The sequence below is a fragment of the Mastacembelus armatus genome, chromosome 4 (genome assembly GCF_900324485.2).
Source record: "Mastacembelus armatus chromosome 4, fMasArm1.2, whole genome shotgun sequence".
Classification (NCBI taxonomy): domain Eukaryota; kingdom Metazoa; phylum Chordata; class Actinopteri; order Synbranchiformes; family Mastacembelidae; genus Mastacembelus; species Mastacembelus armatus.
This window is the reverse complement of record NC_046636.1, coordinates 7329894-7354486: the sequence shown is the minus strand read 5'-3', so window position 1 is coordinate 7354486 and position 24593 is coordinate 7329894. Positions and strand designations below refer to the sequence as shown.

Genomic DNA, 24593 nt, shown 5'->3' with positions numbered 1-24593 from the left:
CAGCATGCATAATTGATTGTGGAGCCTTTTGCACAAGACTGGAGATTTCTTTGCCCAGAAATACCTAATAAAAAGAATCCATTGATATTATGTTAGTTACTTACTGCACCCAGTTTTTCCCTATGTAATATTCTTATGTAAATAAATGAATACCAAGTCAACAAGTTCTTGCATTTTATGGCAACTCATCATTAACAACACTGACAACTACTCCAACCATGTTTGTTTATCATTAGTTATGCAATCTGGCCCAGCACATAAGTCTGGTACTATTTATTTTAAAAGCACTGAATCAGAAAAAAAAAAAAAGAAGAAGAATTTAAGTGTGCTTATTATGCGAGTCTGCTACAGGCTTCACCATGGAAGTGAGTCATTCACTCAGCCTGGCAAAAATGGCATGGCATGGTTTTCTATTCCTAGGAAGGCAGTAGAAAGTTTTCACCTATTTTGTCTCAGAAGGAAAGGTCTCCTTATCCTTTCCATTCTTCCATGCCATTCCCATCTGCCCGGTCTCTGCTCTGCCTGCTTGCATTTGTTTTCTAGAGGATTCAGCTTTCTTGCTGCTCCAGCAAACTGAAAAATTCTCTCGTCTTGTATTCCTATGCCCCTCTCCTCTCATATGTCCTTCCTTAACTGTTTGTTTCCTCTCCTCCTTTAAGTTGCTTTAACAAAGCAGTGCAGCAGACAGGGCCAGCATACTCGAGGAAAACACAAAAACCAAGGGAAACTTATGTGGGTTTTTCTTTTATGAATTTTAGGCTCATTTCACTGCAGAAAACAAAAATATGTGTGTGCTAATGTCATGCAAAAACTTTAGACATCATCTTGTTGTCTTGCTTTAGATCTCATACCCAATCTGTGTTATAATCAACCAGCCATATACATTACTACGAATAGCAAATATGCACACATAATGGAGTGTCATCTTTGTAGCACCTGTTGAGAATTAGTTTGTGTTTCAAGGTTTTACTTTGCCCTCACACTTTCTTTACCCTACTCATATCTTTTATATTTCAGATGGCAGCCTTACAGAGTCCGTTCTATGGGGATAAGATGAACCTTTATTCTCTTTGTAAAAAGATAGAACAATGTGACTACCCCCCTCTACCTTCAGATCACTACTCAGAGGAGGTAAGTACTGCCTTAGTTCCCCTTGTAATGCTATGGCACAAAGTCAATTTGAACCTACACAGTTTTTTAAAAGGACCCATGATAGTCTACTTCTTAACTCCTTTAAGAAGAAAGTACACCACTGTAGTACTTTACGTAGTACCGGGTGGTTTCTCTTTCTCTTTGCCAGTTCTCTGATTTTTCCTTGTATTGCCTATTTAAGTTATTTTATATATATATATATATAACTACAATCCACTGAGCTACAGTACAGTATGATCTTACTCTGATCAAAAGACCAGCTATGATTTTAGTTTAGTAAATTAAACATGCATATCAAAAGCATCTGCCCATGCTCCAGAGTGGGCTGGAGTGTCATGTTTCCCTAACTAAATGTTAAATCATCTGCTGTAATTTAGCATAGACATACCCATGCACAAAAATGTGATGTAGTCAGGCTGCGGTTAAAACTGCCCCATAGCTGATTGCTGGTGACATGTGTATGAATGCGCATGGCTTTGTGTTGCATGCCTTGTTTGTGTGGGTGGCATTTTTCTTCTAACATTTCTGTCTTTTTATCCTAAATATATTAAGTCAAGTGTAAACATATACAAAACCTCCGAGTCATAGGCACACATGCACATAAACTGAATGTATCAGATTATTTTAGCATTGATACTGTGATTCGTGATGGGCACTCTAAATCTTTGTGAATTATTGCTTTTACTTCATAGTTTTATTCCACATAGTATTTTTTAAATATTTTTAATTTCTGATTTATCTCACATCTTTGCTACTTTTGGCACTCTGCTGTGTACTTGTACTTTGCAGTTGTAGCAATGCAATTTCCCAATTGTGGGACAAATAAAGGTTTTCTTAGTCTTAATTACCACATTTCACTGCACAGCAATATATCCTGTTGCTTAATATTTAAAAGGCACTCTCAAGTTTCATCTATTTCAGTAACCATATGCTGGTTTTGCTTGTGATACTTGAGATATTTTTTACACATAAGGGCATTTTTGTCAAATTTTATTTACTCTTTAATAGAAAATAGAATGATGCTTAAAATTTACTAGAGTTGTGAATTGAAATACACATTATTTTTGTTCTTGAATACCAACAAATAGTTGCCTGGAACAGAAGGGAAATACATGCCAACACTTCAGAGCATAGCTTTTAAAAATAGCGTAGTTAGCAAAAACACAAGGCATACATATTATATACTATTGCTAAAATCTAGAAACATATCTGTATGGTCCTTAAAGCAAAAAAAACTGTTCCACCTCTTGTCCTTTATCTTCATGCCTTTACACTGGCTAATTTTAGGAGGATATCCTTATTAATGTCTCTAAACCCTGTAGAGAGATGCTTTTGTTACACTGGTTTTAACTTCATTAGGCTGATAAAGGCTAATTGCAAAGTGTTTCAAACCTCTGTGGTGCCTTTGTGTGTTTTTATAAATGCAAGAGCAATTGTGCAAGTGTAAATTTATTACAAGAGCTCCCTCTATACACACACACACACACACACACACACCATGCTGAGCTTCTGTGTTGCTCCACATGTCACCCCCATCCAGGAGAAAGGGAGACAAAGCGAAAGAGAGAGGGAATGATAGAGTGAGAGACAGGGCGATGGAGAGATGGAGATGAGGGGGGTGCCTGCAGCGCCTGTCTGGATGTAAACAATGCTCCTGAAGGATCGGTAGCAAACTGTCAGCTGCTCATCTTTGTTGTGTCATTTCACCATCTTCGTCTATGCTTCCCCCCACGCCTCCCTTCACTAGCTCCCACCCTCCCCTCCCTCCACCTGACACCCCACCACTTCCCCACCCCACTCACCATGCAAAGAAGCACATGAATATTTTACATATCTGCATCTCTTCTACCCCCCTACCCCATCTCCATTCCGTGGGACTAATTCTCAGACTGTCTGAATTTGCATCTTTCCGCTCACTTTCTCACTCACACGCACAGGCACACAATTAGATGTGTGTGTATGTATATATAAATATAATATAGATTTTTATATCTACACACTACTGTGTGTCTGTGTGTGTATATAGGTATTATACAGTGTATATTAACACACACATATATAGTGGCTGACAAGATCTTGTCCAAGCCAGTACCACGCAACAGCGGCCAGGATGTCAGTAGACGGTTACCATAGCTACCTCGCATAGATGTTATTTTTTTTTTCTTTTCTCTCCATCTTTTATTCTCTTCTTTTTTTAATGATGGTGGTGGCTGCTCCGCCTGCAAGCCTGTCTATCTATCTGCTCCAATCAGCCGCTACGCTGGGCTTCAAGTGTAAGTGCTGTCTCCGGGTGGCAGTGGAGTGGCAGCAGTGTGTACAGTATGCGGTTGTGAGTGAATGTGCATTTGTGGGCTCAAGTAATAGTGGATTCAGCAGACCAATATGTGGTTAGAGCACTAACCCAGTCTTTGGCTCAGCTCAGTTACCTGTTGCTTTGTTATTGCTGTTTTGGCTTAGCAGGAGCTTGTTCATTTCTGGAGCTAATAAAATCAGTGTAGTGTCATTGACTATTATTTCTCTCTTTACCTTCCAACCCCCCACCCCTTCACTAGCTGAGGAACTTGGTAGATATGTGCATCAACCCTGACCCAGAGAAGAGGCCGGACATCACCTACGTGTATGGCATTGCCAAACACATGCAGAACCTGACACAGGGCAGCTAAACACAGAATTACACACACTATAGCTTGCAAAACGTCTCCTGACTTCCCCCTTGATTTTCATGCTGGACTTGTACACATCTATTAGCTTTTATACACTAACCTGCTCCAGAGTTTTGCGCCTTGTGATAAGTAGTATGAGTTTTATTTCCAAAGTGATGGTACAGTCTTGAACATGACTGACACCCACACCTTTGCTGCCCTTGAATAAAGATGATGGAGATTATACTTGTTTGCCAGATGGACCTCCCATTCCTTTACCGTCCATAATGTTACAGTACTGAAAATCAGTGCATTCTAACTCATGTGTTTGTTGCTATGGCTTTAAAACACACATCTTCTGTGTTTTCATAGTGAACTAAAGCCGGTCTTCAGCAGCTACTAGAAAACAATGCTGTTTGAAGCAGATATACTGGAAAAAAAGTGTAAAATTATGAATAAGATTGTAACGCTGTGTGTTCTATCCCCAAAGCAGTTAATCAATGCAAGCATTATTAAAGCTGACCGTGCAGGCTTTTAGTGGTATCATTAGACGTCAAGTCAGCAGATGGCACAAACAAAGACCATGAAAACGTTTAGATCAATGGTAAGAGTGAAGAGATTTTCGCTCCGTGGCAGTAAAACTGAGTACTATTGATGGTTGAAGTGTTGTTGTGTTGCACTTTTACCCTGGTACTGAATGGCTGGCAGGGTGTTCATGTCTATTGAATGTATTAGGAATGGAAGGATCATTTAAAGGGTGGACATGCATGGCAGAGAACATGGGCAAATGTCTCCACAACACTCTGAATATAAGCCATTTTGACACATCTCTATTGTCTATGAAACAAATCAGAATGTGTCATTTTTGAAAGCCTAGAAGGAGTGATAGAAGCTGTAAAGCAGTTTTACATCGGCTGTTTACCTTTTACGCTTACACCGAAATATGTTCTCTTTGGTTCATGCTAAGCAAGGTATACTGCTAATACATATTAGGACATTTGTTAGAGCCGGTAAAAGCACAATGAACCATAATGAAGATATGAAAAAAAAAAAGTAAGTCAAAACACATTGTTTTCCATTATTGTATTATTATGTATCTGACCCACCAGAAAGACAAAATATTGTGATTGTTAATGTTGCTGTGTAAGTTTGCAGTGTATGTGTCTTGTATGCAACACAGAAAAATAGCAGTACCCATGTTTATTCAAGCATCTCAGAACTGTTCCCAGAAATCGCACTAAAAGTTCTTTCCTTCTTCATTTGGACCTCCGTAGCTTCCACACAGTGGTCACTAGTCTTCCTAGTCGTAATTAACCCTAGGACTGAAAACACTCCTACCTCAGAGTAGGACTTAAGAATTATTTATGAAGCCTCCTACTCTTATTTTCAGCAAGCAGAAGGACTACTCCCAGTAATAAGTGTAATAAAAAAGTGTAATAAAAAAAAAAGTAATTAGATTTAACCCCCCCTCCCAAAAATAATACAAATCCAAGCTTGTTTTTTTTTTTTTTTTTTTTTAAAATTCCTAAAATAGAAATGTGTATCAGGGTAATTTGAATATTGTCAAATAAAAGTTTTATTCTACTCCGTTAGCGCCCTTTTGTTGTGTGTGAATCTGGGCTGGGTTACTGCAACTAAATCAAGGATCATGTGCAGTCGTGTTAATGCTGTGATAACATTTTTGATTGACGTGTGTTCAGAGCTTTGACCATTTGTTTTAAAATCACCATCAGTAACCCCAACAAATCCAGAGAAAACAGTGATTTTCCAGTTTTTCATTCATTTCATGCGGGGTGGAGGAGAAATGAGTGAATATGTCCATTATTTGTGGTGCTGTAAGACCAATCAAAAGTTTGACAGTGACAGACCCTGATCACCACGGCTGTACAGCTGCATCTATCCTTTAATATGAAGCACACAGTTACAATGACCTTGGCTTTAGTGGACACAGCAGGTGTCCTTCTTGTTGATAGAGCAATTGCATCCTGTGCATGATCCCTCACAGAAACAATTCCCATCTTTAAACAAGCTTGTCTAGTGTTCGCAAAACCTCTTTCCTCCCGTAGAATCTGTGCACGTTTCCTTCTCCTGACATTGCGTAACCAGTTAGAACATCAATATAGCTCTCCCTCATTTTGCTGGAGACAGGAGGGATTTCTGAAGTTATGGATGTTAATAAAATGCACTTACTTAGGCCTAAATGTAGGACTGAAAATGCACCACTGAGAATTTTGGGCCAATTAGTTAGAGATTTCTTATTCTGAGATGCTTTAGAAATATGGGCTTAGATTCTTGCCTTGTGTAGCATCCACAATCACAGTGTGACTACCTATGTTATATACTTATATTTTAAGTAGAGATACCAAAGAGAAAAGTCATATCTATCTATCTATCTATCTATCTATCTATCTATCTATCTATCTATCTATCTATCTATCTATCTATCTATCTATCTATCTATCTATCTATCTATCTATCTATCTATCTATCTATCTATCTATCTATCTATCTATCTATCTATCTATCTATACATAGATAGATGAATAGATACATATTAAGGTATCTTTTATGAAAAGTTGTTCAAAGACATACTAAAAAAAAACAAAAAACAAGCACAGTTGGGACGCATTTTGTTTTAATGCACATAGTGAAATTCCTATAAATTAAAACTGTGTGTTTTAGTGACCCTTTAGAGGGAGGGAACACTGATATAAATATACATATAAATATATATCTATATAACTAAATTGGTTTACACCGGGGGGGTCACAAATGACCAGCACTGACTACCACTGGTTTACATAATGACATTGATACCACATGGATGGTATAGTAAGTAAACAATAATTAATAATGCTTTATTTCTTCGTTTTGAATTTTAACCTCATACAACAGCCTATTAACTGGTCAGCTGAATTACTGTAGTATGCCCATGATCTTCATGTTTTTTTTTATTTTTTTATTAACATTTAATACTGTTAACGTGTTATATACAAAATCAAAGCTTATAGCTGCAAGAATAATGTAAGTTATTTTGTTATGGTTAAGTGAATATTTGATAATGTGTTGATACTAGTTGTTTTTTGTTTGTTTTTGAGACTTGCAAATACAGTGTTTGCAATTTTTGTTTGCAATTGTACATCTTCCCAATTTTTGTTCTTTATGTTGCTTTTCTCTCCCACCGCAATAAACGTCTTTTCATTTCTGTAACTATCTTTTTTTCCTTGACTTCACCCACGGTTGTTAACTTTCTGTCCCTATCCTCCCTAAACAAGAGCATCTGTAATGAACCAACATTTTGAAGTTTGTCATGTAGCTAGTGGAGAAATTTGAGAGAAGTTAACAATTAGAATGTTTCTTGATAAGGCGTCTTTTTGATTTAATTGTAATTTAACGACAATGTTTTTACACCAACTTTATTTTTCTGCATACCCTGGAAGTTTGTATGGAAAGGTCTTTCAGAAAGTAAAATATTGGCAGTTGATATTTTCATATTTCAATATTAAAGTGATTGTTGAGAGTTCTTATCACCACAAGAATTGGGATGATTCATGTTGATGGACCAAAATGGTAAGTTTATCCTTTTTTTTTTTTCCATTTTCCAACAACTTTTTTTTTTAAGAATATAGTTCACCATGAATAACCCAAACTGATACTAGAACAAATACTGCTTTTTGGTCTGGCTCCCATTAGTTACACTGTGCAGTGATGTTGATGGAGTAGAGGTTTATGTGATATGCAGCATTTTCCATGTAGGCTTGTACACCACATCACGTACCACACCCTACACCCCACCTCTGTTAAACAGTGAACAGTAATGGATCACTTTAACTGACACAAACCTTCTATCGAAGGATATTCTAATCCTATTCTATACTTGTTCATATAGTTGACTTCAATAACTGAATTCAATACAGATGTAACTTTTTTTTTTTTACTGTAACTGTACTTCATATACCAATAATATAATTTGCAAATATAATCATTGCCAAATCTTTTCAAAATTACAATAAAACATATTGCATACATGGGGAAGTTAAAGTTCAAGCATAGAGAGTAGATGATTTGGTCGGCTGCTCCATCAAACTTTTCTTTCTCAGTGAGCATTTTTGTGATGACATGCAAATGGACGGCCAATAACATAAACTAGAAAAATGAGAAAACATGACATGAAGGATACTGTGCAGTAAGGCTGAACAAACCCAGTCACTGTAGAACCTGCAAAATATTCTTTGTTGTTCACAAACCAAAGTCTTCACCTTCTCTGTTTAAATACCTTGATGTAGAACTATTGTGAGAATAAAGGCCTGGTCCAAACACATGGAAGTGAAAATTTCAAGTGTTACTTTTAGTGGTATGCCAAAATGAATAATTTCTAAGAATTATTATATCAACGATTTAAACTATAGCAAACATATAGTAATAATAGTTCATACTGCCAGTTATACCACCAATATACTTGCTTTTTCCAACTCAAATGTGTCGACAACACCTGAGACCCTGGAATCATTTTTCACATATGTACTTAATTGCATACTGTGTTTATTTGGAAAATAAAGAGTATATCCACTAGGGGGCAGATGATTCTAATCTAATCATTCTTGGCTAAAACAGAATATAGTAAAACTTTTGCCTTGATAAGGAGAAAGTTAAAACATTACTGATGAAATCACAATAGAGAAAAGAGTGATGACACTACTGTAAATGATTTATTTGCGATGATCCAAAACTGCTGCTGACCTTACTTTCTGCCCCCACTGGTCATATGCTGAATTGCATCTCAATGATGTGTAGTGGACTTGATGTGGTGGCTTTTATCAGTGACTTTACTGTGTTCTGACGTCTGATTGTGGCCACATGACCTTTTCCATGAATATCAGCAGTCCCTCAAGAGTCTGTAATAACATTAATCTTTTGTAGCTGCTGAGTATGATGGTGTTTGTTACGTGTTTAAAGTGTGTTACAGGATAGGAAACTTAGGACAAGAGAAAGTCTACTCACTTCCTGTTGACCAAAGCATCAAATCTTTATTTACTTCACTGTGGACAAGAAATGTACTAGTGAGGAAAAATAATATGGAATTGCCTGGGCTAGATGTTTTTTTTTTGTTGTTGTTTTTTTTTTTTAATTTTAAGGTGCTGATTATTGAGGAAACTTTTATGGCTGATAATTAATTTGTCTTTGCAACAGTGATTGAAGATTTTTTTTGGTCAACAGTGATAGTAAGCCTGTTGCAGCAGAGGCCTGTTAATATGCAATGAAGGAGATCTGCATCAAAGTTATTCTTACCAAAGTTTTTTGTACAGGTAAAGGCCGATCCCAAGTGAGGCCACAGATATCAGGATGATGAGAAAGACCACACAACCATTGAGAGCTTTGTCATTATCTGTAAACAATTGTTACCACAAGAAAAATGGTGATGCAAGATGCAAAATAGAGAAACACATCTGCACATCCTCTGAAGTTGGTATGGAGTCTTACAGAAAGTAAAATATAGGCAAATGATATTTAATGTTTGCATAGTTTGATGGACTCGTGTTGATGGACTACAATGGTAAGTCCTACTATAAGTCCTTGTAACTTCCATTTTTTCTGTAGCCCACCATGATAACCCAGACTGATACTAGAACACACACTGTTTTTGTCTGGCTCCCACTTGTTACACTGTGCAGTGATGTTGTTTATGTGACATGCAGCATTTTCCACTGATAGAAGGCAAGAGAAGGCTGTACTTCTCAGACACCTGGGGTGATTTGTCTTATTTTATCTATACACTTAGCTGTTACTGAAATAATGTTCATATTTATTGATTATTAGTTGATTATGAATTTGAACAAGTCATTAATTCTGCAGAAATGTAAAAAATTTTGGCTTAATTTTCATTAAGTAGTGCTTATTGATATGTAGAAAGAATATGGATTTTTTTTTTCTTCAAAAGATCAAATCTGATATTTCACAAAAACAGGTTGCATTTTGTTTTTGTATTTAGAATCCAGCAGAGGCCAGTCTCATGTTTTTATACATTTTTATTATCATCAATATGTCATAGAAATATCAAATGTTAAACCTTAAAACATCCAGAAATAGCATCTTTACAGTAAAAGAAAAAAACATGCCTACAAACTAAAGTCTTTAGCTTTCACTATCTGCAGGTGGCACAAGTATCAAAATTGCAATTGAAATTAAAGCAGTTCATTATATAAACAACGTGACAGACTAAACATTTTTGAATAGTAAATCATCATCAGTAAATCAAATTGATCTTTAACAACCTGAACTCCATCATTCAGCAGTGACACTAATCTGACCTGAAGTATTTTTATTAGATTAAATTTCATTATTAACAAATATTTTTAGATGGTCACTTACAGATAAAATCAGTAATGTCTGCGGCTGTATGTCACGGTGAGAGAGGATGTTCACACAAATGACTTTGTACTGAATCCAACAGCTGTCACGAAAATGTGTGTGATGAACATGCACATGCTTCATATCACACTAATTTGTACACCACATCATGTACCACATCCTAATCTCTACTTCTGGTGAACTATGAACAGTAGCAGTTTCTCATCACTTAAAGTGACACAAACATTCATTTTATGCTACTAATAATAATAACAACAACAATAATAATCATAGTAATAATAATAATTCAGGCAGCACTTATGTAACCCTGACATGTCATTTCTAGTAGACAGGGTTGGTCATTTTGAACATTTAAAACACAGAGTAATTATTTAAAGACACAGGCAAAGCTTCAAGCTGAACAAGTTAAAGTCCAAGCATAGAGAGTAGATGATTTGGTCGGCTGCTCCATCAAGCTTTTCTTCCTCATTTAGTTTCTTCGTGATGACGTAGAAATGGAGGGGCATTAACATAAACTAGAAGAATAAGAAAACATGACATGTGGAGGAAACTGTCTGCTTTTCAGCTATTTTACTTCTGTAATGAATCTTCCTGTTAAAAAAGACCTACAGCTGAATAAAGACTTGTAGCTGTTTTGCTTCCCTAAAGCATGTCACTGTAGGATTTATAGTTTATTACATTTCTACAATTATTAGTTTTATATTTATATTTTATAATTTTCTGAATATTTGTCTTTCACACAACGATGAGTAATTTCTAGGAAATCTTATATAAATGAGCAAACATTAATATAGCAAACATAATAACAATGCAATAATACTGAATACAGTGGTTTTACTGTGTTCTGACGTCTGATTGTGGCCACATGACCTTTTCCATGAATATCAGCAGTCCCTCAAGAGTCTGTAATAACATTAATCTTTTGTAGCTGCTGAGTATGATGGTGTTTGTTTGGTGTTTAGAGGGTGTTACTGGATAGAAAAGGAAAAGTCTACTCACTTGCTGTTGACTGAAGCATCAAATCATCACTGTGGACGATAAATATGTTGGTATGAAAAAATAATATAATAATGACTGGGATAGGTGGTATTTACTTTGAAAGTCCTCAGCAGTAAAACAAAAGAGGCAGGTTGATATGCAATGCAGGAGATGTATTCAAAGTTATCCTTACCGAGGGTTTTTGTACAGGTAAAGGCCGATCTCAAGTGAGGCCACAAATATGACGATGATGAGAAAGACCAAAAGACCAATGAGAGCTTTGTCATTATCTGTAAACAATTGTTACCACAAGAAAAATGGTGATGCAAGATGCAAAATAGAGAAAGTGACAGTTTGTACTGTACATCAGAATAATTAGTAGTAGTAATTACTGCTACGGTGCCGACTAATGAGATCCAGTAAAATTTCTAAATAAGCCAGAATTGCCTGAAGCTACACAGTCACAGGGAATAACTGAGAATAATGACTTTTATTGGAAGTTAGATAGATCCTAATTCACTGGTTGGAGATACATTGCAATGATTTTTGTAATAGTTTGCGGTGTATAACAGATGTTTCTTTACATAACATATACTGGTATTGATCTCTAGAAATATAAATGGAAGCCTTCAACATCATTCACTAAAAAGAAAGAATAAAAATTCTGATAAATGACGTTATTAATAATGAAACTAATTAAGTGAACGTTTCTAATGTACGTTTCATTTAACAACATATTTCTGTACATTATACATTATGTACATTATAGAGCTGTAGTATGTTACATGATATCAGCTTGTCTTTAAATGTGTTGATACTGAATTTCACTGGCAATCAGATTTCTTAACTGCATATTCCAAAAAATGTGAAGGTTTGATAAATACCATGAAAAAATAACTGTACTTTACCAATAAGATATTTTGTTGGTTACTTACTTCCAGGATCAGTTTTCAGTTTAACTTCATGTCGTTCAGTCACTTTCTTGTTGTTGTAGGTGGGTTGGATGTCACAGGTATAGTCTGTGTATGGTTTCAGTCCAGAAATTTTACATCTTCGTCCATTAGTTTCTCCATGTGTTTTTCCTGTAGCTGTAACATAATTTTCATCATCTGTTTTGTTGTGTTTAATGACAGCAGGAAAATCAAAGACTTTATGCGACTGAACCTTAAATCAGAGAAAATATACAACAGAAGATTGATCTGTTTGTCACGTTACCATCTCAAAATCATCCATGTGTCACTGCTACTGTAGATCAGTGACTCTGGGCCTACAAGCGAACACTTTAACATCCACCATGGACTATATACCAGCAGACTGAGAAACAGCTAATGCCACACTTTTTGTGGATATGGAAACATATGAAATTAAACTGTGATGTTTCAGTTATTTCTGAATCATATTTCATTTCTATTTTATGAATCTTTTTCATAAAATTGTGACTTATTTCTATCATCTAAAGTCATTTGTGTCACTAAGCAGGCTAAAGTTAGCATGTGGCTCTAGAAGTTCAGGAATGATTCCCATTTTCTCAGTATGTTTGACTATTTAGGTAAACTAAACTAAACAGTTAAAGGAGCTTCAGCAAAGTTCAAAAAGCACCTTCCTGTAAAATGAAGAAAATAATTCTAAACTTAATCTAAATAATTGAACTTACTCTGCTGGTTGGAGTCAGTAGACCTACAGCTGCATTCATAAGAAAGCTTCTTCAGGTTGGAGAGGACATTTCTACACTTCTGACTGGCTGTGTTCCACCTCAGCTCAATGGAGGTATTGGTTGTGCTGTTCTTTGTGTTGGTTATTGTGAGTTCTGTTGGAAAACATCAGACATCAGTAACAGTGAACTGAGCTCTGGTACTATACAGTAATTCACTCCACAGTATCTGAGGATAAAAACTTTTATTGCACTGAGGTGAAGTGAACGTCAACAGACCACAGTCGATGTTAAACTTGATAGCAGTTGTGACTTTTATTGGGACGTTGTTGTTCTTGATCAGACCAGTACAGCTGTAATCTGTGTAGGGCTCCAACTCTGACAGTTTCTTCTGCTCAGCAGGATTTCGATTTTCTGAGGAGACACAAGGATGACAACTTTTCTTCAACAACTAATCTTTTTACCTCAGTAACTAGAAGCAGTTGATCAGTTGTGGTTAAACTTCAACTTAAAACCGACCAGAATGAAAACGTTAGTGACCATGTTTGTGCACACAAACAAGGAATTTGACAACAGTTGACTCAGGTCTCTGTGTACATTAAAGTTCAACTTTAAAACTAGAAGACAGGAGTTAAAAAGAAAGAAAAAACAGAATTAGAAGTGATATGTACAAGATTCTTAAATGAGTGAAACTAGCAAACAGGAGTGTGAGGATTAAGTATAACTGTACGTATAATTGTAACAGTGTGACAACTTACATGAGGTAAGAACAGATGTGTAAATATTATCTGTGCACAAAGAACTTAAGTTTCCTCTTACACCAAGTAGAAGTGGAAACTGCTAATCCCAATCTCCACATATTTTTATTCATTCTATCAGAAAGTTGAGAACAATAACATCTTCTTTTTCCAGTCTTTCTATTTACCTTGACAGGTGTAATCAATGGAGAGGTTTTTACAGTTTGGAGGTAACTCAGGATTTATTTTTGCAGGAAGTTCAGTGGGAATGGGCTGATTTATTGTAGTTTCATCTAAGAAATCTGTAGGAAAAAGAAAAGAGCACATAGTTTAGACTGGAGGAAAATAAGTTACAGCACATACAAATCAAAACACAGGTAGAATCTGTTGTACACACCGACAGTGATGCTTTCGGTGAAGCTAAACTTCCCACAGGTGAAGCTTGTAGTAAAATCTGAACAAATGTCATTGGAACCAGGTTTGACACAGAATGTTTTCTCATCACATTGATGAGCTGGAATATTATTTGGTCTTGATAGTGAAGAGCCGATGTTCCAGTCACTTTGGTAACAAACATATCCAGGTTTGCAGCTGCTGCTAACTTTAATGTCAGCTTTATCTAAAATACACAAACATGTATTTTATAAACAGACTCATGTCTTAAATGTGGAGAAATGTGAGATACATTAGAACAGTATGAATTATTTTTACTCACTCATTTGAGACGTCTTGGTTTTATGTCCATCATTGTTGTTACAGTTTATTTTGGCAGGTCCAACAGTAAATGTCACATGATGCTCATATTCAGTACAGGGCTTCAACTGTTTGATTTCATGTGAATCGGTTTGATCGGAGAGTTGAAGTGAGATTGTGGAGTTTCTTTCAAGTCGGCCCTCTTCATTAATGGTTATGGTGTAGTCACCAGCAGCAGAGCTTGTAATGTCAAACCGGAAGCCAAACTTTATGGGTGTAACATTGTAAGAACCTGAAAACCAGATCAACAGATTTATAAAATATCTTAGTTGATATGAACCAAGTGAAGACGTCTTTTTAATCTCACACAATTTGTTCATGTTTTAGTTGAATCTGTTCCTGTGATAGTTGAGAATAAAACACTTTCTGGACACTCACTGTAAAAATACACGTCACTGTATTTGTTTTAAAGTAAGAAGGAAAAACAGACACTTGATACCAAAATAATTTCACTATGTTAGAAAACATGATCTGATACTCACAATGTGGAGGTGGGACTGGACGATGCATTACCACAGAAGAAGAGATGAGAAAAGAGCAAAACAAAACATTAATATGATTATTCAACAGGAGGAATCTAACAAAGTTTTACTTTTACCTGTCAGAACTACTTGTAATCCCTACCTGACCAGTGTCAGTGTTAGTGTCCATTGTCTGGACTAATAACACTCTTACCACAGTCCTATATCAACGACTGTATTGTATATATGTGTATAGTAAAGGAGAATATTCCAAACTGTGGTAGTCGCCTGAGAGACTGTTTGGTTGGTGACTGAAGTGGTTGTGAGTGAGGCCTGATTTGAGATGCTTGGAGGAAGAGTAGTGGCTGCAGGATGGAGAGCATGCTGGATGTCAAGTTCACACTGAAATACTTCACTGCCAACAGTCTTAGCTGATATGATACTTACTGTAACAACCATTTCAGGATTTAATCATGCTAAATGTACTTTGGCTAATAAATAACTGGAAACCCAGGCTGAATACATTACCAGACTTAGTGGTTGAATTGAGCGTCTGATTTGAGGGTTTGAGGGTTGATAAGGTGAGTGGAGGTTTGGGGGCAGTAGCTGAGGGGTCTGAATGGTTGGCAGCAGGTGCTGCCTTGGTGACTGTAGGTGAGGATGTTACAGAGAGTGTGGTTGAATTTCTGGTCGTGCGTGAGGGTGAGGAGGCTGATTGAGATACATTGCAGGGAAAAAGATCAGAACAAACAATATCACAATGCTTGTTCCTATAACTTTAAAAGGTGCTACATAAAGATGTTCACATAAATCCAGTTTCTTGTTACAAAGATGGTGTCACTACCCATTTCTCCTTCCCCTCATATATGTCATCTACACATTTGTTTTAAAAAGGCAAAAGACAAAAGTTCAGATATTCACAATTCCAACCTGAGGTGGTGACGTTGGCGCCTGAGGACCCTTGTGAGTTGTCTGGAGGATGGAGAGCATGCTGGATGTCAAGTTCACACTGAAGTACTTCACTGCCAACAGTCTTAGCTGATATGATACTTACTGTAACAGCCATTTCAGGATTTAATCATGCTAAATGTACTTTGGCTAATAAATAACTGTAAACCCAGGCTGAATACATTACCAGACTTAGTGGTTGAATTGAGCGTCTGATTTGAGGGCTCTGGTTTGGTGGTTGATAAGGTGAGTGTAGGTTTGGGGGCAGTAGCTGGGGGGCTTGAAGGTGTGGCAACATTTGCCCTGGTGACTGTAGGTGAGGAGGTTACAGAGAGTCTGGGTTTAGTGGATTTGTGTGTGCAGGTAAGAAACTTGAATTATCTACAATCCAGGAAAAAAACATCAAGACAAACACAATATCCTAATGTTTGTTCCTGTAAATAAGAAGCTGCTACATGATGAAGCCCATATAAATTCAGTTTGTTCTTGTTCCTGAGATGGTTACGCTTCTCATTTCTCTTCCTCTCACTTATTTCCCCTACACAGTTGTTTTAAAAAGAAAAATGGACAAAGATTGAAATATTCAAAACGGGCTGAATACTTTACCAGACACACTGGTTGAAGGGGGTGTCTGATTTGAGGAGACTGGTATGGTGGAGTTGTGTGCAGGAATGTGGCCATTTACTTTGGGATCTGAAGGTTTGGCAGCAGTTTCTGCCTTGGTGTCTGTAGGTGAGGAGGTTACAGAGAGTCTGGGTTTAGTGGATTTGTGTGTGCAGGTAAATGGGCTGAATTATCTGTATTTCAGAAAAAAAATCAGAACAAACACAATATCACAATCCTACAGCTTTAAAAGATGCTACATGATGATGTTCACATAAATCCAGTTTGTTACAAAGATGGTGTCATTAACCATCTCTCCTTCCTCTCCTTCATGTACCTCTACACATTTGTTTTAAAAAGAAAACATGACAGAAAACAAAAGCTCTAAATCCTGATTTTTTCAACAATTCTCTGTCTCTTTGGCCAAAACTGTGTCACCAACAGCAAAGTTGCCTTATAGAGACCAACCTTAACAGGAGTATGACAACAGTGGAACAGTACTGGCATAACTTTGTAGGAGTAGCAAACCCAACTTAACATCTTATTGACTAACCAATAAAAACTAATGCTGAACTAAAGTCAATGAAGTTTCAACCTGAACTCTAAAAGACAAGCTGCTATTAGAAAATCAAATGAATTCTTTTCACTGGATTAATAATCTTGTTCCTGTGATGGAAAAAACTGCATCTGCACCTAAAACGTGTTTATATGTGTCCATGTTTGAGTATCATTACAACCAATCTAAGATACAGTATAACTGGAAAAATGGACTGGGAAGAGGTTAGGCCAGGAGAAAATCACACAGTCAGTGTAGAATCTGATTTTCTTCTTAATTGACACTTTGCTGACATTCCAGACAGGAAGCAACATCAAGCAAACAAACAAAAAAGAAGCAATGCATTATTATATGACTTCATGAGTATAAATAACATAACTGATTTATAGCCCTCACTGCAGAGATGCAGTTTTATTATTAGTTTGCATTTGCTCAGCATAAAGCAAGCCAATAAGGAAACAATAGGAAAAATAGCCAGGAGTAAAGATCGACTTCATGTGTCCTTTGATTGTCCGATTACTTTCTGCATCGGCCTTGAACATGAATGAAACTCACCTAGGGGGACTAGGCTTTGGTGCTGAGGGAGTGTGAAGAGTAGGAAGTAGTAAGAGGCTGAAGCACAGAGGAGGCTGGTGTGGCACAGGGTATGGCAAAGCTGGTATCTTAATTAGAATTTAAAACATTCATTCATTAAAATAACAATTTAATGTTAGGTATTACATTAGGTCATTTTAAACTCACCTGGGATTTGACCTGGAAATACAAAGAAGAAAAAAACATGTAAATAATTGCAACTTTTTTTGTCTTGTTGTGCATCTGAACATACGACAACAGTCAACATCTGATCTATAAATCCTATTCTATATAACTTCTTTGGAGGGCCACATCGTTCTCGGTTGAAACAAGGAGGCCATTTTCATCTGAGTTTGTCTCTCTGACGCAGCGCGGTACAACTCGGTTGCTATGACAACATGTGGAAGAACCACACTCGCCATTTCAGAAGTCAAACCACTTATATCACTGACTTATATCAAAAACAGTCTTACCACGATCCTACATAGTAAATAGTTAAAGAAGAAAAGTCTAATCTATGGTGTTTGTCTGATTTGGGTGGTGACTGAAGTCGTGGATGAGATCTTTGCAAGAGATTTAAGAAGAAAACAAGTACTGAAAGTAATAAATCAAACGTGATATTCACCCTGTAAAGATGTGGGTGCTAAAAGTGCAATTCCATTTTTTAGGTCAGAAAGCACAGGAAGAAAACATATGTGTGTTAGTCAATTTTATGTCTGTAAAATACCCTAAACATACAGAAAATATAAGAACAAGAACATTTTCAATGGTTGAGAACATGCTTTTCCTATAAGGTTCTAGATAAACTTTGTGACTTAGACCACACATCCCATGTATACTGTTCCTTTTGGCTCAAAAAATTTTTTCTGATCTTTTTTTTCATTCATATTAATTTAAATATTTTTATTTTAAATTACTATGTTAAGCTGATTTCATGATTTAATTAATCCTCCCATTAACATCCATAAAGCAAAAATAATTAATAATTCATATAGATATCACAAAACTGATTACAGTGACTATCTGGAACATTTCAGAGGTGCAAGCACGTCTGTAGCTGCATCTATGCAGAAATGTATTCACATGACATATTTTTATTTCTTCATAAATGGTGTTTGTGGTTTGGACTGTCATCTTTGAATCATGCAAAGCAAGTTTCACATCTTCACCTTTTACAGGTTCTGAGATAGTCATGATTCAGTGCTTCCTCCCATAAATCACCATTCACAAAAAATATTCATGAACAAAATTATAAATCTTTATCAACTATACCAGTTACAACCAACAGGCAGTAATTTAAGATTTGAGACATGTTTTCAGTGTTTTGCAGTTCTAGGCTGTCAGGAAAAAATGCACAGAAGTATAAAAATAAATAATAATTATAATAAAGATTAAACTGTTTTTATTTTGTTATGTTCCTGTCAAAACAGAATAATCATAACACACCTTTGCTGTATTATTTCATAGAAATGGAATTTGTTAAATAGGCCACATTGGAACCTAAACACTATAACAGTAAGTGATTCTTGAGAGTTGGGACAAAACAGGTTTTGAAAATATATTTTTTTTAAAAATGCACACTATTCTCATTACAGTTATATATTTCTGTAGAGAAACATCTTAGCTATATAACCATGTAAAGGAACAGGTTCTAAATAAATATACAAATAAACATCTTTCACTTTTGAACTTGGTGTGTGAACTCCGTCAGACACACTATGAAGTCTACAGTTTTAATTCTTACAGTCCAACAAGAATCTAAAGTTCTGAACTATGCTGTAATAGGGTTTCATAACTCTGATATGTAATAAAATAAAATATGTAAACTGATTTCACACTATTCTGAAAACTCTGATTTTTAAATATCTTCATTTTCACACCTGTTTTTAATTTTAATATTATAAAAAACCATTCATTAAGTAATTAAGACATAAGAGGATGTAGATCAGAGTGTGCTTTATTTCATAAACATAAACTGAATCCACAATGCAAATCCACACACTGGCATTTTTGTTTCATATATAAATAGGAAAGTGACACAATAATAAGCCTGCCCATACAAGTCTACAAGTTATAAATGTCAGTTATACAGTATGGTTAAATAATGTCATTCATGCTATATATGTACATCTATGTTAAAAAACAACCCTGAAATAACATTTTTATCCTTTACTAAGTTCACAGATAATATTATATTAGCACATTAAGAGATTATAGGTGGATTTTTCAACTCCGTCAGACATGGAACCTGACTGAGTTGACATAAGGGCAAGAATTTTCCCTCCAAAACATGAATTGTAAACTGCAGCTGGTTGTTTTTTCCTCAGTTGCTAGCTGTCTCAATAACCTCACTAAAATGTTTACATTCAATCCACTATTATTGAAAAAACTTACAACCTGGTCCAGCTGTGACCACAGGAATATTGACATTGTTTGTCTAAAATATCAAAAAGTTTCAAACCTACCAAAGTATATGTGGTAATGTTGCATTCAGCACAGCCAGGGAGACGAGAAAGGGTCCTCAGAGATATAGGTGACAATGCTATTGGCTGATTTAATGAGATTTATGAAAATATCTGACGGAGTCGAAACTGAGGACACAAGTTCAATAGGCAGATTTTTATAGAAAATATTCTTTGATATTCACTTCATGCATTGTTTTATATATTTCTAGCCTTTCTTTTTAATTTGATATATGTGTATTCACAATTTTAGATTTTTTTAAAAGTGTTTTTGGGCTGATGAATGTTGGGACCTCTTGCTGAGGACAAATACAGTAACATGGACCTTCTGTCCACAGACTAAACATTTAAACAAGGTTTTGCCAAAAAAGATAAAAACTTGTGCTAAAAAGTAACATAGGTATACACAGTTCCTTTAGATTTAACTTTGTACATATGTCAATCATGATGAATTTCTTGGTTTTTAATATAAATTTCCTATGTATTAGGTTTTGTCCCGACTCTCAATAAGTGATAAATAATAGAATTTAAATGACAGATGTAAAGTGGTTTATATTTGAAGATGGTTTCTGACTCATAGGTTTTTAGACTTTATTGTTGAGGAGTCATCATCAAAAATAATGTGAATATTTTCTCAACACTTAAAACCACAAATTGACAAAAGCATGAAAATGACTTCCTTTTCCTCAAATAAAGAATTACTTGTTAACCAACTATTCACCACAAGAATAATCTCTTCAAATAAAATATAGAATTAGAAATGTCCTCTTTTACAGTGTTCAAGAGTTATACAATTTAAAATCTGTCTTTTCACATCTTGAACACTTAATGACTGAAGACGTCACCTCACAAAACACTTTTTTGTCTTCACAGTCCTTTTTAATAAAGATGTGTGTTAAGTCAGTTTTGAAGCTGGTTACTTACAGACGGCCAAATCTATGATCCAAGCCCAGACCAGCAGGATCTTGAGACCACGCTGACCCACCATGTCCAGAAGCTCTCCACACAGTGTAATCCAATTTGGGAGATATTCACACAACAAAATGTTTTATGTTGTAGTTTTACTGAATAAGTGGTGTCTTGACTTGTTGCGGACACCTTTAACCTCACCTGTGGTTACACGATGAGTGAGCAGGAGTTAATGAAAAATGATTTTTTACTCAGTTTGATAACAGGAAGTTTCATTTCCTTTACCCCACAGTTAACTGAACTTCTGGTTTCTAAATTTAAAAATAAGACCAGGGTTTATTTTGAGTGTGCGCATATACCTGATATTTCTTTGTCACGTTGTCGAACTAGCAGCATATTTGAAGCAAACTGGACTTGTTTTGCTGCCATACTTTAAATCACTGGTGAAAAGTTAATAAGTACATTTACTTACCTACTACAAGTTCTGAGGTATTTTCTTGAACTTTATTATAATATAGAGAAATGCAAATACCTTATAGTATATACATATAGTATGACCCTGTCACTTGATATTTCCTAACTTAAACTGATGGGATCACCTGAACACACTACTGAACAACTGATAGCAAAATATATTATATGATATTATGGCAGGAAAAGACCACCACATCAAAGGGAGATGTTAAACTTGCACAAATCCTGTTGTCCTGTCATGACACATTAAGTGTCAAGACTCCAGAGAATCCAAACCCTGATTTAATACAGCAGTTGTTATGCTGATGTCCACCATCTGCATACATACATCTACATACAGAGACTTGTTCGATTGGATTAAAGTTGCTCATGGTTGCTAAACTCTCTCCTCTTTAAACAAGGGGGTTTGTAATGCACCAACATTTTTCTATGTAATTCCTACCAAGAAATTGGGAGTATTTAAGAACAAAATATTAAATCCATAATAATAATAATAATAATAATAATTATCCATTTTATTTGAAGCACCTTTCAAAAAACTCAAGGTCACTTTACAAAATAAAGACAATTAGAAACAATGATTAAGCACAATGATAGGCTGCAGGTCTATCTTTTCTGGTTACCGACATAAGACCAGTCCCAAGTCACATATGGTGAATAATGGGGTTTCTCTTGTGGTGTGTTCACAGTCCATTTTATAAAGATGTGTGTTAAGTCGGTTTTGAAGCTGGTTACTTACAGCCGGCTCAACTAAGTTTAAACATTTGGCTTTTACTGAAATAATGTTCATATTTATTGATTATTGGTTGATTATAAATTTGAAAACGTGAGTAGTTCTCCAGAAATGTGAAACATTGGTGTTTTCTGTCATTTAAAAGGTTGAATATTAAGAGTTGGTTTAGATTTTTTTTTTTTTTAAATAATAATAATACAATAACAAGCTGAATTTAGATTTTTGAGTATTTGGCATCCAGAAAAGGCCAGTGTAACTTTTAAAAAAATAACATCTTTACAGTCAAAGAAAAAACATGTCTGCAAACATTCATTTCCTCCAGAAGGCACAAGTATCAAAATAGCAAAAAAGCAGTTTATGATCATGATATAAACGTGATATACTGAAAATACATTGTTAGTAGTAATTACATATTTTTTAACAACTTGAAATCCATTGTTCAGCAGTGATACCAATCTGACTTGAATTATTTTTATTAGATAAAAATTCATTATCAACAAATATTTTTAGATGGCACCTTACAGATCAGATCAGAGCAGCAATGTCTGAGAGTGCAGACACACGCCATGTAGGCTGTGAAAGTATGTCACAGTGAAAGACAAGATCGCAACATGTGGGCTTGTGCACCACATCATGTACCACATCCTACACCCCACCTCTGTTGAACAGGGAACAGTGGTACATTCTCATCACTTTACGTGACACAAACTGTCATTTTATACAAGTATCCAATTTTACACCTGTCTTTATAAATTTAATTTAAAGAAAGGGGAAATCATAAAGGGCTTGTTTTTTATAGTATGGTCAATACTTTACACTCATAATGGGGAATTTCCATATCAGTCTGCTGCCCTGCCCACCCACCATGACTGTAACGAAATTCAAAAAAGGTATTGTCACTAAAGATAATTCAAGCAGCACTTGATTTCCCTTACAATGTTAAAATAAATCATAGTTACAGACCAAGCATAGAGAGGAGATGATTTGGTCGGCTGCTCCATCAAAATTTTTTCCTCAGTGAGTTTCTTCGTGATGACATGCAGGTTTGGAACAATAAGAAAACATGACATGAAGCATAATGGGCAATAAGTTGAACAAACCAAGTCACTGTAAAAACTACACGTCTATAATTACCAAAGTTTCCACCTTCCATCCATTGAAACTATAGTGAATATAACCACAATGTTATTAAAGGTCATGTTGCCAATTAACCCACCGATATATTTGCTTTTTACCAACACAAATGTGTTGACAACAACTCAGTCCTGACATCATTATTCACATATTTGCTTACTGTGTTTTTTTGTTTTGTTTTATTTATTTATTTATTTATTTATTTTTGTGTAGAATAAAGAGTATATCCACTAGGGGGCAGATTAAACCCTAATTGTTTCTGGCCCAAAACTAAATCTCTTAAGAGCAAAGTGAGACTTTTGCTTTGATAACACTGGAGGTTAAAGTTAAAATATTATTGATGTTGACGTCTCTGCAAAGGAAAGAGTGCTGACACTGAAGATGATTTGTCATTTGCGATGATCCAAAACTGCCGCTGACCTTACTTTCTGCCCCCACTGGTCATATGCTGAATTGCATCTCAAGGAGGTGTAGTGTTAATTGCTGAGGACTTAATGCTAAGGACTGCTGGCTATGCAAGGCAGCCATGAGGACACAAAAACACGTCCTTAAACTAAGTTTATCGGTGGTTTTACTGTGTTCTGGTGTTTTCTAATAGATGGAGGATGATGCATGAAAAGAGGCAGGTTGATATGAGATGCAGGAGAACTGTTCAAAGTTATCCTTACCGACGTTTTTTGTACATGTAAAGGAAGATCCCAAGTGAGCCCAAAAATATGATGATGAGAAAGAGCACACGAACATTGAGAGCTATGCCATCATCTGTAAACAATTGTTACCACGAGAAAAATTATGTGATGGAAAATGCAAAATAAGGGAAAAAAAAGGTGTGTTTTGTACATCAAAATGGCTGAAATGATTTGACTGAACAAAATACAATTTGTGGTATTGATTAAAACACTTACACCGTGTATTAACATCCATTGTCTTGGGCCTGCTCTCAAATTTTCCATTAGAAACAGTCACCTGAAAACAGTCACCTATTTTTAAAAACTCAGGAATTGTGTCATTTGGAGAAAAAAATAACAGGAAAAGTACATTTGAGGTGAAAAGTTATGATTTTACAAACCTGCACTGTGTATTTTTTAGAGTAAATCAGATCATTGAATTCAAAGTCACATTCTCTGTCACTGGACTGATCCACCACGTCAGTGCCACCTGCATAACGAAGACGTGCTGTGTATGACAGCTTAGGTCCATTCAGATTTTTACCTGGAGTGCAGGTTACTTTAATCACATTATTCTCTGGAACAGTCACATACAGATTTTGGATTTGATCTGGTCCTGTAAGAAAATATTGTCAGTTTTAATACTGTTTTAAGTATTAACAGATTACAAGTCAGCACTAAAAAATTTGTAATAAGCTTCTCTGTTTTAGAAAGATACTGAATTTTCCAACTGCATACTGTATTCAGCAGTTTGTTGGGTATCTATGGACAGTTCCCTGAGATGATTTTT

The 24593-nt window shown here is 35.7% G+C and overlaps 2 protein-coding genes across 5 annotated transcripts in view; one reads left to right on the top strand and one right to left on the bottom strand.

The window, feature by feature from the left end:
* Positions 1 to 7004, top strand: part of nek7 (NIMA-related kinase 7) — a 55152-nt gene extending 48148 nt beyond the window's left edge. For all 3 annotated transcript variants that reach the window (XM_026323113.1, XM_026323115.2, XM_026323114.1), the window contains 2 exons: positions 1018 to 1131; positions 3705 to 7004. In XM_026323113.1, coding sequence (XP_026178898.1) covers positions 1018 to 1131; positions 3705 to 3815 — 225 coding nt within the window. In that variant the 3' untranslated portion in view covers positions 3816 to 7004. The remainder of the gene's footprint in view (positions 1 to 1017; positions 1132 to 3704) is intronic.
* Positions 7005 to 10528: 3524 nt separating this feature from the next.
* On the bottom strand, positions 10529 to 21018 carry LOC113139686 (uncharacterized). Of its 2 annotated transcripts, none has more exons than XM_026323061.2 (13): positions 20810 to 21018; positions 17592 to 17603; positions 15674 to 15796; positions 14765 to 14779; positions 14245 to 14514; positions 13927 to 14148; positions 13718 to 13831; positions 13072 to 13206; positions 12796 to 12948; positions 12077 to 12229; positions 11335 to 11431; positions 11163 to 11191; positions 10529 to 10678 (listed from the first exon to the last, which is right to left on the bottom strand). In XM_026323061.2, the coding sequence occupies exons 1-13, from the start codon at positions 20871 to 20873 to the stop codon at positions 10629 to 10631; spliced, it is 1437 nt and encodes a 478-aa protein (XP_026178846.1). In that variant the 5' UTR covers positions 20874 to 21018; the 3' UTR covers positions 10529 to 10628. The 2 variants fall into 2 exon arrangements, with proteins under 2 accessions (XP_026178846.1, XP_026178847.1); XM_026323062.2 differs by having other exon boundaries at positions 10530 to 10678; positions 12077 to 12250; positions 15674 to 15715.
* Between the last annotated feature and the right edge of the window lie 3575 nt (positions 21019 to 24593).

Bases quoted from the DNA above. Each gene is read 5' to 3' on its own strand.
- LOC113139686 (XM_026323061.2), bottom strand. From the start codon at position 20,873: ATGGTGGGTCAGCGTGGTCTCAAGATCCTGCTGGTCTGGGCTTGGATC. The intron at 14,149-14,244 runs GTGAGTAAAAAT...TGTGTATTTTAG, and splicing joins AACCAAGACGTCTCAAATGA to ATAAAGCTGACATTAAAGTT. The intron at 13,832-13,926 runs GTGTGTACAACA...TTTTTCCTACAG, and splicing joins CACCGAAAGCATCACTGTCG to ATTTCTTAGATGAAACTACA.